This window comes from Rhipicephalus microplus, chromosome X, assembly GCF_043290135.1.
Source record: "Rhipicephalus microplus isolate Deutch F79 chromosome X, USDA_Rmic, whole genome shotgun sequence".
In the NCBI taxonomy this organism is placed as follows: domain Eukaryota; kingdom Metazoa; phylum Arthropoda; class Arachnida; order Ixodida; family Ixodidae; genus Rhipicephalus; species Rhipicephalus microplus.
Window position 1 is genome coordinate 388,840,346 of NC_134710.1, and position 18,944 is coordinate 388,859,289.

The 18,944-nt window shown below is 44.7% G+C and overlaps 1 protein-coding gene across 13 annotated transcripts in view; it reads right to left on the bottom strand.

The window, feature by feature from the left end:
- mask (multiple ankyrin repeats single KH domain) overlaps nt 1–18,944 on the bottom strand; it is a 340,851-nt gene that overhangs the window by 134,589 nt on the left and 187,318 nt on the right. For 12 of the 13 annotated variants that reach the window (XM_075880102.1, XM_075880101.1, XM_075880092.1 and 9 more), the window contains 2 exons: nt 18,645–18,865; nt 14,729–15,004 (listed from right to left, as the gene is read on the bottom strand). In XM_075880102.1, the coding sequence (XP_075736217.1) occupies nt 14,729–15,004; nt 18,645–18,865 (497 nt within the window). The remainder of the gene's footprint in view (nt 1–14,728; nt 15,005–18,644; nt 18,866–18,944) is intronic. The other variant, XM_075880091.1, reaches the window with a different exon arrangement.

Below are 18,944 nucleotides of genomic sequence, written 5' to 3' on the forward strand. Positions count from 1 at the left end.
CGCAGGGGCAGTGAAAACCTTGCTCAAACCCGTTTCGACAACTGAGCGAAAAATGAAGCTTCTTGGGCAGAATAAGCAATGCACTGATGTGGAACTGGCAGAAGAGTTTTTGCTGGGACAGCTAGAAGCAATAAATGCCTTATATAAAGATGTTTTGTGCCCAAAATGCTTTCAGTGTAAACTCAGTCTTCATTTGGGGACAAGGCACGGTTTGGCAGCACGAGTGATATTGAACTGCAAAAGCTGTGGCATTGCGTCCACCGAGTGGTCATCATCAAGAATGGAGGGGGGCAAAGTTTTTGATGCGAGTATGCGTGCTATGCAAGCCATCGAGATCACTGGCAAAGGTGTAACTGGTCGAAATGACTTCGGTTCTATAATGAACGTGTCGCATAGGGGCCTACGTGCCGCATAGGGGCCTACATTGTGCAGCCATTTTCTTCGTAACCGTTTCGCCTATCTTTAATTTTTTTTTTTTTTTTTGCCATATTCCTTAAACCTCAATAGATGTCGTGACATACTTTTTTAGTTTGACTCTTTGCAATTTTACGATGTGACTAGTTGTTCACCCCTAGAGAGTGCCTAGTGTGAAGGTTGCAAAAAGAATCGCAATACAAGAATTTCGTGTAGCAAAAAAATAAGGCAAGCATGTCATAAAACTCAGCATGCCTTCAGCTGTACAGCAAATATTCCTGCTAGAGCATTAAACTTTCCAGGCACTGTGCAAAGTGCTATGGACTGCAAATAGTCAAAATTTTTTTAAATAAAAAGTTCTGAAAATACTTCTCTGAAACTTTTGTGGAAGCATTAGGAAGACATGGTTGTGCCACATTATTTGTGGCTTGCACAATCTTTGCTGCAAGCTTTAATTATAGCTCCAATAAGCACGATACATGCACCAGGATTCATTTATTCTCGCTATATGATTTGTCGCCTTTTTGATATGGACAATTTTCAGTTCCTGTATATGGGGCCCGAGTTGTGCAGGTGCATAGCAGTGTAGCTGACTTAGTCACGTGATCACAAAGCTTTGCGTGCATCATGCTGCGTATTGTCAGCTCTCGCACATATGCGCTACACAAGCACTAGCAAAACAAACTCGCCGCTACCTGCAGCAGCTGCAATGCTTTGCCAGTATGTACGGGGCGGAAGTGTGGAGGTCACTCAGCTGACTACAGATCTGGTGTGACATCACTAGAACTTTTGTTGTCCTTCCTGTAGAGCTAGGTCAGTGTTCGATGTACGCGCTCACGATAGGTCTCGATTAGGAAAATGAGCAATTAGGTACACTTGGAAAGTGACTTAATATATATATTCTTAAACACACATGGTGCTTGCTATAGCCTTAAAATTTATAGGAACCACAACAACAAGAGTGTCAGCTTGTGCACAGTTGACACTCGCAGCACGTTACTCAACAACTAAGAAGTAACAACTGGGACAGTGGTTAATTTACACTCAGCCTGTGGATACAAGTGTGTTCTTTTCGAGGACCGTTTTTGGTTTGTTTAAGCAACACGCTTCCAGTGTCGCGCTATGATAGTCGTTCATCAACACACGTCCTGTGCACTTTTTTTTCTGAGTGGCGCGTTGCATGTACGAGGTTGCTAGGCCTTCTTCGTGTGACATTCTAAGTTCTTGCTATCGAAGTCACTGCTTCACCCTCACCAGAAACTAACCTTTTTTCACATGCACTTGCAAAATGGGATCATGTGCAACCATGCCGCATTAATACTTCAGAAATGAGGAGTTTGACAGGTTCACACGCCGATGTACCATATTTAGGAGGTTGTTATGTCGATATGAGAGTGCACTGCTCAGGGAATCCAAGGACTTTCAAGGATGGCAAAAACTTACAGGACATTCAGGGCTTTGAAAATGTATTTTTGAAATTCAAGGGTTTTCAAGGATTTCAAAGACCTGTACGAACCCTGAGCTGGTTTGAGTAAATATGTGGTTGAAAGAAAAGAAAAAGGCACTATCTTCTGCAGCCCTTGCCCCTTCCGGAAGCACGGCTCTGCGCCTAAAGGGGGAGGGGGTCTCTCACGCTGGTGCCACACTTCCCCCTTTCCCGTCACTGCCACGTAACCTTTCTCCTTTCAATGACGCGCGCGAAGAGAACAAAAAAAAAAAGCTGCCGGGGAGTGTTGGTTCTCTCAATACCGATCTGCTTCTCTCCACGTGGAGACGCTGCTCCTTTCTTGTCACGTGCTGGCCATGCTGCAGCTGCCTCCGTTACGCACGCAGTCGTTGTCATCGTCTTTAGAGAGTGTGGACGTTGGACATTTTCACGTGCAACTTATTTTGCCAGGAGAATGCTGAAGTCGAAGTAGAAATGCTTTGCAAGCTGCGTGCAAAATTAATTGACTCGCTGCAAGGCAAACGTGTGAATACGCACATCACTGACTACTTCAAATTAATGACAGATGTCTTGTGATTTGTGAATAAATGTAAGTCTTCTGAAACTTCCCCCTCGTGTGTTAGCTCAATGCACATGCGCTACTACATGGAGAGCCCACCGTTTATTTAGCTTTCAATAATTCAAACTTCTCTTAATTCGAACAAATTTTTGGGCTCCTTCGAGCTCGAATTATTGAGATTCGACTGCATAACTTCCTTGACAAGTGCACTGGCGGTAAAAGTGAAAGCTCGAGTCATAAAACAATAAAAGATTTTCAATTTATGAACAAGAAAGCAAACGCGATATTTGTTGCAAGCTCATAAACAATGTCTTTTTCGACAAAAAACTGCAAAGCGCATGCAGTTGATAAGGATGGCATCGCACGTGCCACGTTGAGCGGTGCGCGGCCGAAGCCACACTAGCGACGTAGTACCCTGCAGCCGCATCAGTGCCGGTGCGCAGGCTCATTGGTCACAGAGGCAACCGTCCTCCTCCCTTATTCGTCGAACCTGTTCAGTGTCGCGAGTTTTTTTTTTTTTTCATTTTCTTTTTCTTCCCTTTGTTGGTTCTCTTTCTTCATTCACTCTGTGTCCCCTCCCACTCCGTATCAACCTCATTGTTTGCTCCCCAGCGACACACCCAGCGTGCCTCTTTTCAGAAGAGCACTCGCTAGCGCATTTTTCACAATTTCCGGCAACCGCATTAAAACCGGTCTTTCGTCTTGGGGGACTGCACAATAAGCGGTATGCGTATACATGGGGTTTTATGGGAGGATAAACGGAAGTAGAAAAAGATCGCATTGTGAGCAGTTTCGTACTATGGGTGGTTACGTTATAAGTGGTCTACACTGTATATTGAAACACCTAAAAACTCTTTATCGTAAGAAAAAAATTTACTGAGAAAAGTGTACGTGTACACTTGTGTCTCACGAAAAACCATGCAACGCCTCATAACACGAGCAACGAAGCACTACCTGGGCTCGGATTTTCTTTGTCTAAGAGAAACAGTTTGTACAACATTCATAATTTTTTATACTGTTTCTAGGTCATCCATTTACAAAATGTGTATTCTAAATTTCATTTGTTCCGACTATTTTTACATATATAGCATATTTTATTGCACTGTTTACAAGCTGGTGGCCAAAAATTCCACTTTTCACATTTTTATTCATTCTAAAATGTTTTTGTTGCTCTACAACATATATTTTTTTAGAAAGAGCATTTCAATGTGCTAACTTTGGTATGCTCCAATGCGTGCTCGAGTACTTTTCAAACCGGCGAAACGATCTTTCCCAGACATACGAAAAACAACCATTTTCGCACGGTAACGAAAGAGTTGAACAACCTTCGCCTTGATGAGTTGACGACTGGTCTCACACGTTATGTCCACGTAATCAACGGCAAGGAAAACTAATTAATGAGGTGGCTATTTAAAGTGGTAGTTACAAGTGCAAGAGCACCGTTGCTACGATTCTGCCTGAAGACAGAATCTGATGGCAAGAAGAATTTCCGCACACAACTTAAATAGCGCTTAACTCTTTCGTTACCGCGCGAAAATCTTTATTTTTCATGCGTCTCTGGAAGATTGTTTTTTGCCAGTTCAAAAACTACTCCAGCACGCATTGCAGCATACCAAACTTTGCACAACAAAATGCTCTTTCCAAAAAATATAAATCGAGTGTAATTTTTGATTACCAACTGGTAAACAGTGCAAGAAAAAAACACTATTTGTGCAAAAATATTCAGAACAAAGGAAATTCAGAATATACAGTTTAAAGAAAAATGGCCCAGGAAGAGTATAAAAACATTAAATGTTGTTTGTACAAACCATTTCTATTCACATGGAAGAAAATCAAAACGAGGTGCTGCTTTGTTGCTCAAGCCATGCAGCAAAGCATTGCCTAGTTTTTCGTGAGACACAAGAGAACTCGTACACATTTCTCAGTATATTATTGTTTTCTTGGGATAAGAGCTTCCAGGTGTTTCGCTATTTCATCTGGCGTCAAATCTTTCCATTCATTAGCCACCTCACTACGCATAGGTTGGCGTTCCAACATATGCATCCAAGTATATTTACACTCAAACCTCGCTATAACGTAGTGGGGTATAACGAAATAATGAATATAATGAAGTAAATGAAAATACCCTTGAAAGCTCCATTGAGAACCATGTATCTTAAACCTCGCTGTAACAAAGTAAAATTGACCGGTAAATGGATATAACGAACGATATTAGTCTATCAAATAGTCTGTCAAAAAAAAAAAAAAGTGACTGCTGTGTGTAAAGTACAGTCGAGCCCACTTATAACGAACCTGAGCCTGACACGAAATCCGTTCGCTGTATCCCGAAGTTCGCAGTAAATGAAACACAGCTTTTAAAAAAGTTGCAAGTGAAACCAAACATTGTTTTTTTTTTCTAAAAAGTCCGTGATGGGCGTGTTTTGAAGAGCAGAAGCAATAAGGGCGGTCTCGTGTTCATTTGAAACGGCAGGGTGCTCGTTTGCCAAGGCCCGTGACATGAGCTGCAGGAGGCACTGGCTCCCAAGTTCGGTTGTTCTCGCAATCCGATTCCTCCAAATCGCTCTCGCCTTGTACTTCATTCCCAATGCCCTAATCCGCGCACGTTTCCGCAGTGTCGGCATCAACATCAACCGTAATTAAACCATCGCAGCAGATGTCCCACCCGCTCTCCCAGGTCGGAGTCAACGACGCGCTGCTGCAAATCGCTGCCGGAGTGATCCTGTTCGGAAGCTGCAGGCTCGACATCGGACCCGACGTCGACGAAGTCGGCCTCGCAAAAACAGTTTCGTGCGCATGTAGCCGTCACCACCACCCACGAAATATTCACCATTTCCAAAGCTGAATACCAGGACCCCCGGAGCGGCAAGTTGGCTGCCAGGTGGTGAACAGCTATAAGCAAGCGCGCGCTCCACAACGCGGCACCTAACGCGCGGATTACGCTCAAGCCAAGCAGTCACACTTTCGGCGTTTTGTGTGCGGCAGAAAAAAGCGTACAAGTCCTCCCGCCTGCCATCCTGATTACACATGCACACCAAAAACGAGCAAGACACGCACACGCGACACACATGCTATAACGCGTGGAACAGCTCTGGGCCTGTTTCTACTCAAAAAACAAACTAATTCGAGCCAGCGTGGCTGGCGTCGCGGAGCGGTGGAGGCGGGCAAAGGGGTTGTGATCGAGAAAGGAGAGCAGATTTGCGGGAGAAGAAGGGCAAGGAGTTGCGATAGAGTGAAGAGAGGGGAGGATGAGGCGGTAGGGTGACCTTGAAAACCAAAACACACGGGAAGGAGGCCGGTTGGGTACCTTGCTTAAAAAGTCCACGAAACGCGCAACTCGCACGTAAAAACCTTGAAAGAGTGCCTGCGCACGCAGAAGTCAAAGCACTGCTGCCTAGATTGGTGCACGCGGTGGTGTTCAAAGAATCGGCAGCCGTGGTCTAAAAATTGTTTTGTTGCGCCGGCGGGTTTGCGTGCCCTAACTAACTTCGATATTTCGAGATTCGTTCCGTGCAAATTACCAGCCGTTTTCACGCTTCTGCACGCCTGTGGAGGGCATGCTGAGCCAAGTGCAAAGTGAGCAAGAACAAGTGCTAAACACAAAACGAATCGCAAATTGTCTGAGTCGGTGGGATAGCGTGCGCACATGCACTAGACGCAGACTATCGGATACAGTTGGTAACCGGATACAGTTGGTGACCGACGCCGCCAACGCACCAGAGATCAAAAACAGGGTAGATGGCCTATCGGTCTTTGAAAGATTGGTGGCAGTGTGAAAACGCGGCCCTCGACTGGCGATGAGGGCTGCTCATAGTAGCGGGAGGACAAAGGACGAAGGGGTGCGTAGCAAAAAGCTGTCGGGGAGAGCGGCAACTAGAGGTGCGCGGAGGCAGGCTCGGCGTTTAACAATAAGAATGTATGAGCACCTCGCCGATGCCTAATGATGGTCGAAAATGGTTTCCCGGGAAGTCGGGAGAGCTCTGACTCCGTTCACTGTAACCGATCAGCAGCGCTCGCAGACGTTCGTTGTAAGTGCAATTTTATGCAATTGAACCAATGTGTATTTTCACGGTCACACGGATATTGTTCGTTTTAAGCGAAAGTTGATTTTAAGTGGGGCCGTTGTGTGGGCTCGACTGTATATAGTTTTTTGTGGAGTTTGACGGTCAACTCCCACGCCGACCTTACAGCTGCGCCACGCACGGCCGAGAGAGCCATCCTTCTCACACAGCCAGCGGAGAGGATTGAGGAACCACTTAGCAGGTCGCATAACCGAGAAACGGCGCCGCAGTGCAAAGCGATTTCTTTCTCATTTAAAAACACACGATGGGGAAGCTTCAGAAGACTTACATTTATTCACAAATCAGAGAACATTCGTCATTAATTGAAGTAATCGGTGTACGCGTCTAGATACGTTTGCCTTGCAGTGAGTCAATCAATTTTGCACGCAGTTTGCAAAGTAGTGCACGGCTAAGTCCAGCACCAACACACTCTAAAGACGACGGCAACGACTGCGCCTCCGCATCTACACCCTGTATTGAGAAAGGAGGAGACTCTCCACGCCCCGGCAGAGAGAAGCAGATCGGTAAAGAGAGAAAGCCAACTCCTCGCGACAGCTTTTTTTTTTTTTAATCCTCTCTCTCTCTGCGCGGAGGGTCTCTATGCGCAGAGACGGAAAAAGTGAAGAGTGGCACAGGCACATCACAGATCGGCATTTGAGCGAGAGTAAACAATCCGCCACAGTCTTTTCTTTCCTTCTTTTCCTTGTTCGCGTGCAGCGTTTAGGGGTGCCGCTGTGAGATTAATCTAAGGTGCTGAGAGCATTTTTGGAGCGCAGTACGTTCGAATTAACAGCCGCAACTGCTTGCGCGTTCTAATTACAGGGCGTTTTCGCCCATTGAAATACACATAGCTTTGACGGGACCACAGCGTGACTTCGAATTAAGCGTGTTCGAACTAATGACATTTGAGTATGCTTATTTTCCATTGCACGCGTGGTCGCATAGCGGTACATCAGGCCGTGAGGTGGTTTCCTTCTTTTCATGCTTATAGGTGTGCTCCCATCTGAGCATACATTGCCACAAACTGTTATAATCGATATAACGAAATAATGAATATAACGAAATAATTGTGGCTCCCCTTCAACTTTGTTAAGACGAGGTTTGAGTGCATTTGCATTTTTGCACATATCGTATTAAAAAGAACAAAATATTGTGCATAGTTCAGGAACGTTTCGCACTACTTCGTAGTCAGGGCCAAAATGTGCTTTGGGAACCTTCTTGTCATTTGGAGAACCTCTGCAGCCGGCACCAACACACCACGCCCCAGCGAAGTGTGGACCACGCACATAACCAGAGTAGCTATAAGATTGTGCACAAAGGCAGCTACACACTTACGGCGAAATAGACAACTCGAGCCCGTGAGCAAAACAAACCCATGAACGTCTGTGGATGTCTCAGGCTAACGCAAAACATTGTCTCCATAAAATATGAAGCTGAGGTGCTCTAATCCTTCGAAATCTAAGCTCGTCCTCACTCAGTTCAGGTGCGGTTGCAAGACAGTTTCGAGCGGCGCACGTGTTTTGCAGCACTCACGTGCGTGCGTGACTACGCCATAGGAGCGACTAGTGTCACTATATGCGACCCTGTGTCTGACATAACGAAACAAGAAAAACCAAAGCTGCTGGAAGCTGGTGGAGAAGGCTGTCTGGACACTTTAAATATGCAGCAAACCATCAGAAATATTTCTTTTCTATAATAAATTTCAACGGACTCCTAGCAACAGCTGTCTATTGAATAGCTGGCATAAATTTCTGGCAATTATTATTGCTAAACATTGTCAAATTACGAAGCTGAGACTAATTCGATATTTCGCTAGCAAAGGTTCCTTTCATTACAAAACTTCGATGTTACTGCAGTATAAACACGAAGGGCATGCACTTTTATCAAGTTCGCCAGCCTTGTGCACTGTTTTAACAATACAAGCACATTGGTTTGCACAAAAGGTCAGTCATAAATCATTATGTTGCTTAAGGGGGGACACGGGTCTTAAAAGGCTGAAAATCGCAAAAAAAAAACTACTTTTTCAAGTTGACATTTTCGGTATCTGCAACTATTTTTGCACTTATCTGAGAAGTTTCAAGCTTCTCGCGTCATTATTTCTGGCACAAGATCAATTTATAACACCCCTGTGAGATGAATCTCAGCACAAACAGACGCGCTTTTTCCACGCCGAACCGTTGCCTTTACACACTATCGTGGTCTTCTTGGTCTCATTTGAAAGGGTCGTTCATCTTCAATTTTCCGCCACATGTGGCTTGCCTTGATCATTGGTTTTTCACAAACACTCGTCATCGAGAATCACCAAGTGCGATTCTATTGGCTGCTTGGGGCACGTGACAAAACCTAGACACCCGATTGGTGAAGTGGCGTTTCCGGCCTCTGCTTCACCATCCTGACGCAACGAACATGCGCCAATTTGTCATGGTGCTGCTGACTGCCTGCGGCAGCAAAGACGTTCCGTGCCACAGTAATTTGTGAAGCGGGTGTGGCAATCGTTCGTTCGCTGTGAACGTCAGAAAGAGCACCGCTATGGCTCGAGACAGAGAGGATAACGAACTCGCTGCAGTCAACGGTGGTCACTGAGTCACCGGTGTAGGCCTAACTCACTTACGAACCCGTCAGTTTTCGACAACGTCGCTCAAAGCGGCAGTGTTTTGGAGCTTCAACAGTTACAGGACAGCAAGTAAAAAAGCAGAAGTGAATCTACGAGAGATAGCAATCTCAGCAACGATAGAACGGAAGCACAGTCTTATCGCTAAACGCGCCGATGCCGCAGGTTCCCCCCGTCTGACGTGAACTGCGTGATGGGTCGTCAGAGTGGAGTTCGCCGCACGTCGGCAAACGCAAAATCAATCCGTTTACGGTGAACGTGCTCGCGGCCCGCGCAATGAAGGCTACTGGCAACAGGTAGAGTGCTTGTAACGACGCGTCCGCAACGATGAACATATTGCGCCGCAGCCTCCTCTCGAAAATGTGGCAATCTTACGTGAAAAGGAAACTAACACCTCGCTGCTCTAGGAGCCTTGAAATTGGTGAGCGAGTGCACAAGTTTGGTCTGCGACATCAACAGCTCAATATGGACAAGCCGGAAAACCGCTTTATTACACGACGGATCGCGGATTACGTGCGCACATTCTTCGCACATAGGCGTCACCGAACTGGTAAGCGGCCTAGTCGGCAGACGAGCCCAAGGCGACTGCATCAGCTCGCAAGTGTGCCTCTGCAGAAAACATGTCGCGGCAATTGAAAAAACACCTTTTAGGCGACGCAAAACATAAGTATTACATGCCTGGTGCCTACTGAGAAAGCTGAATTTGCAAATCATTGTAAATAAACCGCTTTTCCATGCTACTGTCTGCCTGCCCAAAATGGACTTGTGTTTTTGCATGATTTCTCGGGATTCAAATTTTGCTGCAGTTGCAAACTCGTCGAAAAGATATCTCTGCCTTCAAAGCAGCTAGGAGTGTCATTTTTGTTGTGACATGTAGCTGTATCTTTAGTTTACACAATGGTAGGTGTGAATTTTTGATTGAGACCTTCAAAAAATTTAATTTTTGCCAGAAATTACAGCATAAAGTGGGTGTGTCTGCACCACTGAAATACAAGGTGCGACAAATTTTGCTACAATTATCAAATAAAAAAAAACACACTCCTACTGTTGTGTAGCTTATGTTCATTAGCACACAGGCATGTGCCAATAGTAGCTCTGCAATACAAATTTCTCTTGTAATTTACTGGCAAACAATCGGTAATTAATTTTAGAATATCCCAAAAACTAATTGGTTTAGAGGAACAGTAATTACATTTTTGAAATAAGCATCAAAAACTCAATCACACGGTGAATTTTCTTTATAAACACATGAAAATATCTGGCACTTTATCTGAAGTACAGTGTCCCCTCTTAAACGCACAAATTTAATGTTCATTAGTACACAGGCATGTGCCAATAGTAGCTCTGCAATACAAATTCCTCTTGTAATTTACTGGCAAACAATAGGTAATTAATTTTAGGATATCTCAAAAACTAATTGGTTTAGAAGAACAGTAATTACATTTTTGAAATCAGCATCAAAAACTCAATCACACTGAATTTTCTTTATAAACACATGAAAATATCTGGCACTTCATCTCAAGTACAGTGTCCCCTCTTAAACGCACAAATTTAAATTGATTTTGACAGTTGAGTGGCTGGACTAACTACCAAAAAGTGCTCGGTGCACGAGAAAGAAACTCAACATGTCGAAATCCATGATCCAAAGTGTCGATCACTGGTGACTGATTTGAATAGGCGCGGTAACAAAAAAGCTAACCTCAACAATTTCGGTGAAATGAATCTCTATAAAATTACTGCAAAAGACACATGAAACTAAACAACGTGTTGAGTGAGCAAGTACACGAGAATAACAGATACAACAGCGGCGGTGGTATTCTAGGCGAGTGCATTCAAGATTATATTTTGCGAGATTCGATACTGCACGTGAATGCGAGGCTTGGCACACCAGTGAAAGCACCTTCCATAGATACGTAAGTTCCTCCGATAGAATGCCACTAGAGGAGGGGAAACCCTCATATTTCCTAAAAGAATCACCCACGAACAACTCAACCCATTAATGTAAAACTGGTGTCTTGCATCTCAAAATCACATGATTATGCGCCAATGAGTGAGCTGTATTCAAGCTGAAGCGTGCTATTGGTTTTCGCACCCTTCAGAATTTAGCTGCCATGAGCAGGAATGGAATTCATCATAGGGGTTAGCAGCATGACACAGGCCTTTTCGCCCCTTTCACATTGCCTACGACCGAGCTCGCGATTGTGCAGAAGCGAAGGTAAACCTTTTATTGTTTTACTAGGAACATTACCGATTCTCTTTTCATCACGTTTATCTGCAGCTTGAAACGAACAGAAAGCAAACGCAAAGAGCGAAACAGCACGCGAAGCGAGCGCATTATTATGTAGGCGCGCCGTGGCGGGCATCGAAGAGTCCGTGCCGTGACGTCCCCCAAGCCTCCCGCCAGGTGGTGCCACCCCAACTTCTCGGGGCTAATACACGGCGCGATGAGACGGGCGAACAAGGACGCGGCGCCCCTGCTTGGAGTTCAGTGCTCGAACCCGCGGTGGTGTACGATGGGAACACAGAGAACAGAGCGGACACCACAGACTTTCACTGAAACCGAAGCTCGTACCGCCGGTAACTGCGGGTCAAACAAGAAATGGGGAAACTGTAGAGTGGTTGCAACAATACATTCAGTTTCTGGCTTTATCTATCGAAGTTCGTTATTGCACATGTTCATTGGGAAGAAAAAGATTTTTTTTATGTTTCAAGCTGCTGTTCATTGTAAGGAGTGTCGATGCCGATTAGAAGAGTGGCTTGACACTCCTATAAGTGCGCCATTAAGGAAGTATTGCTTGATGGAAGAACCACTGTGCTAATCAGAAGTGGCACTCATGATAGCAAAGCGCGGCTCAACGCAACTGGTTCGGGCAGAAACTGTAATTGCACCAGTAGAACAAAAAGGAGGGATCCTTCCTACACTTTGGCCATTACATGTACTTTTTTTATCTTTTAATTTTTAGTACTTCGAAGAGGGAAAGTCAAACTAAAGTACAGTCGCCGACCGATTTTATGGACTCTAAAACTTCGGACTTGTTGGATATTTCGGACATCAAAAGTGCACCATGAAGGTTCCCATAGGGCTAATGCATTTTTTCGACCTATTTTTCAGACTAATTTGCCCCCTAAAGGTGAATTTTTCAGACTAAATCACTTGTTTCGAGCCGCGCCATGGACCTGTATGGACGCCGCCATGTTGGATTTTCTGCCGACTTGACTAAGCTTAGAGGCTAAATTTTAAAATGGCTTTCCTGCCTCCAAGATGGAAAAGCAAACATCATTTTCAAGTTTCGGAGGCCGTGTCTGTTTTAAAAATCGCGGCATGGGATTATTTTCTAGTCTTCGGTCAGCTGTAGTGGTCAGCACTGTCGTCATCACACCGTACAGGGAGGAGGCGGAGCTACGCAGCAGTGGAGTGAATGTGCCTGCCACAATGATAGGCACTGCGCCGTGCTCCCGACTGGGCTGCAGAAATTAGGTGCCTTCTTCCTCTTCTAACCACTACCACCACCATCACCACAATGACATTAGTGAATTTTAGAATAGCACACCGCGAGCCCTTGCGGTGCGGTGCAGTCGCTGCCACTGCGCATGCGTTGTAACACGAGGCGCCGTTCGCGGCCTGCCCGCAGAAAATTCGAAATGGTGTGCGGCAATCGCGGCCCGAGAAGTGTTGTGTGTAGCTTCAATGCATTTGAGTTTGAGGTCGGGGCGAATGTCCCTAGACCTTTGCCTAGGGGGAGCAAACGCTATTCTAGAACTCATAATGCGTCCACTATATCCGCAACGCCGGCAAACGTTATTCTAAATCTCCCCATTTAAAGACTTCACTCGTGCGGACGATGACGATTTCAGGCGCGGAACCACAGACGAAGAAATTCTACGCCAGGTTGTGCCGCAGTCGGAGATCGGTTCGAATGATGACGACGATCGCCCGCAGCTGTCGGCAGCAAAGATCGCCACCGCGGTGACGCTTTTGTCGAGCATTTACGGTGACGATGTCACCTTGGCGCAAATATGGGCAAACCAAATTGCTTTTAAGCGTAGTATGAGGCAAGGCAGAATCATGTACTTTTTTAAGCCTGTCTGATGCAATAAAGTTCATATTTCTGACAAAAAACAATTTTTTGGACTTTTTTTCGGTCCTCGCCAGGTCTAAAAAATAGGTCGGCGACTGTAGACACCTTTAACGAAACTTAAAGAGACCAGGAAAAAGTGTATCCTTTAAGAGGAGTTTCGTTTACTGAGAGATAAACAGGGGTACAATATTCAAGTAGGAAACCAAACATATTAGTGCCAGTTGTTCCATATAAGCAGCAATTTCATTCAAGGGAGTTTCGTTCAATGGGTGTCTACTGTATATGCCAGTTTCAACAGTACAGTGAAATCTCAGTAGAACGAACCCCACATTAACGAACTTTCAAATTAACAAACTTTCAAAAAATTCCGTGCCGACTGCTAATAGTTTCAATTTAACATTATTTTACTACTACGTACTTCAGTATACCGAACTTTCCAGATTAACAAATGTTAATTTAGTTCCGCATTATATTATTAATGCCTCAGAACTACAACTTATGTTTTAAAATCTGTCGCGACCACCGGAGTGGTACGCAAGCAGACAGCAAAGCGAACGGACGCCTTGCTTCTCTGAAGGCGCGCGAAGGTGCGGGACACTCCCGCACACACCACACCACACACACACAAACACGCGCGCGCGCGCGCGCGCGAAAGGGCGATTTTTTTTTTTTTTTTTTTTTTTTTTGAAACGCCCACGCCGAAGCGAGGAGCGAGGGCAACACGGGAGGTCAAAGTCAGCGAGGCAGAGTGGGAGTTGTGGAGCATGAAGCGTGGGCGTGGGAAACCTGAGACAGCGAGGGAACAGAAATTGAAACGCGAGAACTTTTCTTTTTTAGCGGTTTTTTTTTTCTGAAGAGACTATCACAGCCGCAACGCTTCGGGATTTTCTTTGTCACTTCTACATGTGCTCTAGGAGGACTTATTTGTCAGTCGTGTTCATCTCTTTTCGGTGATTACTTATCGCGTCCGCAGAGAGAGTCGACGTTCGCACAGCGGCGCTACTACTCATGAGTTCATCTCTGCTTGCGACGAAGAAGCAGAAGCAGTTTTCGCTAAGCGAAAAAGTGGATATTATTCGGCAACTGGAATGCGAAAAGCAGGCTGTTGTGACCAAAGAACCGAATTGCACCACAAGAATGTGGATTAGCTGGAGGCCTTCGCGCTGCAAAGTTTGTGCTGCATACGTCAAAGAAAGAAAAAAATTAGACTTCATTAAAGTAAATGTGCATTTTTTTTTGCGTGTTCACTTGTGCATTTGTTTTTTCACATGAAAAACGAGTTCAAGGACCCACCATTGAGAAGGTAAGTAGTTTTGGTCGTTAGAAAATAAGTACATATTTCTGGTTCATTATTAGGCTTTCACTACGACCTTTCAAATTAACGAAATATTTGCCACGGCTCCCTGAAGTTCGTTATACCGAGATTTCACTGTACTTCATTATTGAGCCCACCCACTGTCACCCAGCTTGGCAGATAAAACAGTTTGATGTCTGTTGTTCTCTTTAGTCGTGACAGCAACTTGATGGTGCAACCAAACCCTTCCAGGAAAGCAAGCTTACCTCGTAGCGCCCTCCTGAGCAGGCGAGTGAGAGAGCAGTGTCCTTGGTGCGCTCTGACTGGGCCTCCAGGTCAGCACCATGCGAGAGGAGGATGTCGACTACACCGGAGTGGCCGGCTGTCGCAGCCAGCATGAGTGGTGTGAAGCCCTTCTTGTCCCGGTGCTCCAAGTGGGCTCCCCGGTTCAACAGCAGGCTCACCAGCTCCTCGTGGCCACCCGCACATGCCAGCGTCAGAGCCGTGTCGTGGTTGCTCTCCGTCTGCCAGTTGAGGTCCACCTAAGGTCAGCGAGGTTACTCGTACATAACACGGCCCCCGCTCAATTATCCCCACTTGCTGCATTTGCTACAGCTGCTTGAGCAAGATGAAAGTCATCGATGGTGATCTGCGCTACAGAAAGGCTTACAGAAATAACTGCACACAACCCCTCACGGAAATACTCCCCCCATACTTTCTCACAGACGCTTAATTTGTAGCATCTACAGCCACCAGGCAATTTTAATGGAAAAACAATAGGGATTGCAAGCCATAACACCATCCAGCTATAGGCAGTGAACTGTTACATGAGCACTTTTCCCAGAATTTATTGTGAATGACACTGCGCTGCAGGACAACTGTAATGAAGTTCGGAACATTTGGAAGCTACGGTGAAAACTCGATCCAAAAGGCAGAAATCCACATTAAGGAAAACAAGTTGCTGTATTTAATAGCAGCAGATCATGACAACTAAAGAGAAGGTTCCAATCGAAATTGTTCGAAAAGGGGATCGAGAGCACTTTGAACGTAGCCAGGAAACACCAGCTATCAGAAAGAAGGCTCCCGAGAACACCTGAGCCACATATTAATGCAGTGAGCGCGACATCTAACTTGCAAGTGTGTTTCTAAAACTGCCAAAAATTGCTTGCTCCTTCTTAACTGTGCAGCTGACAGGGCCGACACGGGTATTGGCTGATTTCAGAATCGTGAACATTATTCATCAGATACGTCACCGAGATGTCTGCTGCTGATTGTGGTGCATTTGATTTTTTTTCACAGCGTCACAAGACCAAGATCATGCAACATTTCGGTTTCGAAATGTATTATGGCGCAGCACTTGATGTAGCTGAGCTGTGTCCCATGCAGTTTAACAACAATCATATGGGGGCCTCCTAGTTTTGAACATGCTCCATAATGCAGCTTTCATTCGTGCAACACATTCAGCGGTGGTTGTCACTTCTTGCAGAAAGTCCAATGGAGACTAAGGTATTCTACCCGTCACTGTTTGAGTAAATCGTTGCACCCAAATTTTGTATCACAAGTCAAGCGGTTGACGCAGTGGGGTGCTGGCCAGCAAGCTGTCCGCCACTGTGCCAGCCGTCTTGCCACTGTGTCAAAATATGTATGCTCTAATGTAAAAAAACTAATACTTGTATTATTATTTTAAATATTGAAATGTTTGTATTAAAAAAACTAATATTTGTATAACGAAGATCACTCTCCCATGCTGTCTGGGAAAGTGATCTTCTCATTAACAATTAATCTATTCATATATTAAATAGGTTAAACTGTAATACGTTTGCGTACAAACTCAAGATACATTTTCACGACAAAGCGTTGCAAGATTTTTTTGTCGTAGAGAAGTGCTGTGTTCTCTTTTGACTAACATGCCGTAATCTGCTTTTCATGTACTGCTGAATTACGATGACTGATTGCATGTTACGAAGTATTTTGTTATTATTAATGCAAGCCAAAACATCATCCTGCTATAGGCAGTGAACTGTTACATGAGCACTTTTGCTTGAATGTATTGTGAATGACACTGCAGTGCAGGACAAATGTAATGAAATTTGGAACACTTGGAAGCTACAGCAAAACCTGCACTGTAGCCTCACTTATTATAAGTGTACATGATTTCACAGTAACCCCCCTTACTCAATGCCTTCGGGCCTGTAAGGTCATTGTCAATAAATGAATACAGTAGATTCGCTTTAAGACTAACTCAAAGGAACCACGATAGTTTCTGTTATCAGAAGTGCCCCCAAAACTAAATGCTAACATGCCAAGTACGCCCGAATACGTTGCTTAAAAACACTGAATGAAGTGTACTTATAATGGGATGGAAAGGAACAAGAAAAAGCATTTATTTGACTCAGCTTGGAAAAAATATATGCTTTCAAGTAGACTATTTGGACTTATCTAGTGAGTACTTGATTTCACAAGTTTCTTATAAATATGCTCACTGAATAAATTGCTACCACATTCTAACAATAAAACTGTAGCACGACCCTATTTTGACGAATAGAAAAAGATAAAAAGGGAGAGACAAGCACAATTTTCCTTCCTAAGAATGGAAAATTTATTCTTCTGGCTGTTCACCTTCTGAGAGGCTGTTTTACTATTTCTGTTATCACTTTTGTACGCGCCTCCATTGCATACATTGATGAAGCCAATATACAAGTTGCTTATGAAAGTCTGCAAGCTTTTCTGTGAGGTCCGGATATTTTTTACTTTCAGCTTGCAGTAACTTTTCCTGGTCGACGTGCAGCTGAAGATATTCGTTTACTCTGCTCAGAATCACGAGCCTCGGGCACATAAAAAGGACACAACGCAGCTATATTTTGTGTGCAAAATGACCTTCCTCTGTCGTGCACTTTCATAATGAGAATGGCGCATCACAATTAGCTGCATTTCATTGCAAACAAATATGATGCGCACAGGCACTATGAAAAACAACGCTAACTGACCACAACATGGGCTCAGGCACCATTGTGTGACAACATTGACAATGCACCCGACTCCCCTGATGGGAGTGCTAGTGCCACATATATGGTTTCTGTTTCCTGTGATTATAATGTACAGACCATTTTATTCCCGTTTTCACTTTCACTTGTTTTTTTTTTTTTTGCCCCCCCCCCCCCCCCTCTCCCTTGCATTTTTCCTCTCAACCAAGCTCTTGGCGTTTTTTTTTTTTTTGCCTCCCTTCCCCCTCCCTTGCATTTTCCCCTCAAGCCAAGCTCTTTTGTTCTTTTGTTCTCTACTGAACTCCTGTGGGGAACTGAAGAATGTGAGAAGAATGCGAAAAAATGAACGCTTTTTGTTGTTTCTTTGCTGATAAAGCTGGCCCTTTCTCCACCTACAGGCCAGGGGTGAGAAAGATGCAAGCTTCATGCGCTGACTTTTCCACTTATCTCGCTTTCACCCTCCCCATCGCCATTTGCTTTCGATTTGCTTGGAGTCTTTGCACTAAGAAGTTTTCATTTTGCTTTCTATTATTGGCTTGAATGCCCCCATCAAGACTATAATGTTCGTTGCCCAAAATCCCTGTCATTGTTGGTAGCTGCAGGAGTTTGTCTTAACAGGAGAGGCCTGTTATGCTGTTGCTCTTAAGCAGATTTTTTTTTTTTTTTCGTTGAGTCTATGAAGAGTCTTAACTGGAGTTTACTGTATTTTGATTTCTATGTTTGTAATCACTTTGTGACTGCCTTCAGGCTAGACCCCGCCATTTTGTTATGTCACAATATACCAAGGCATTAACTTAAGATAGGATAGACTAAACAAGTGTCATAACAAGTGTCAAGCTGCATTTCAAATGAAAAGTTCGCATATAGCCTACACACTTTAGAAACCTACACACCAAAGTGTGCTTCTAAATTTCCTTGCTTTTGCACTGCACAGTCTGACCTGCTAGGCATGAGTGCTTTGTTTACATTTTTTCTTTTGTGGCCGATTGTTATCTCTGCCTAGTAATTTCCACTTGCCTCGCGGAGTTATTAAAACATGGAACATACGAATGTGACGAGAAGGACTGGTGAAAGAAAAGTGCTCTAAAGGGCAAGATGAGGGTCACAAAATCAAGGATTATCAACCCTTTTGATCTTTTTCGTACAACAATCTATGCTTTCTGCTGCAGTACAGGGCACACTGAATCATACTGCTAACCTGGGCATGGATGGGAAAGGCAGAAGGGTGGAAGGTCAAAGTAGAAGGCTGCTGGCCTAAGTTTGACGCCACGGGATGAGCAGGAGGCCCGTGGTGATGGTGGTGATGGTGGTGGTGATGGTGGTGATGGTGGTCAGGGCACACAGTCACAGCCTGCTGAGCGGTTATCGACACCTGGGCACCACTTCCGCCAGGACATGGTGTGCTCACTACCGTGGGCCCTGCAGTTGCCAATGTCGCAGCAAAAAGGCAGGGCGCTTTGCACAAGACCATCCAATATCACATCTACTCAAATGAGCT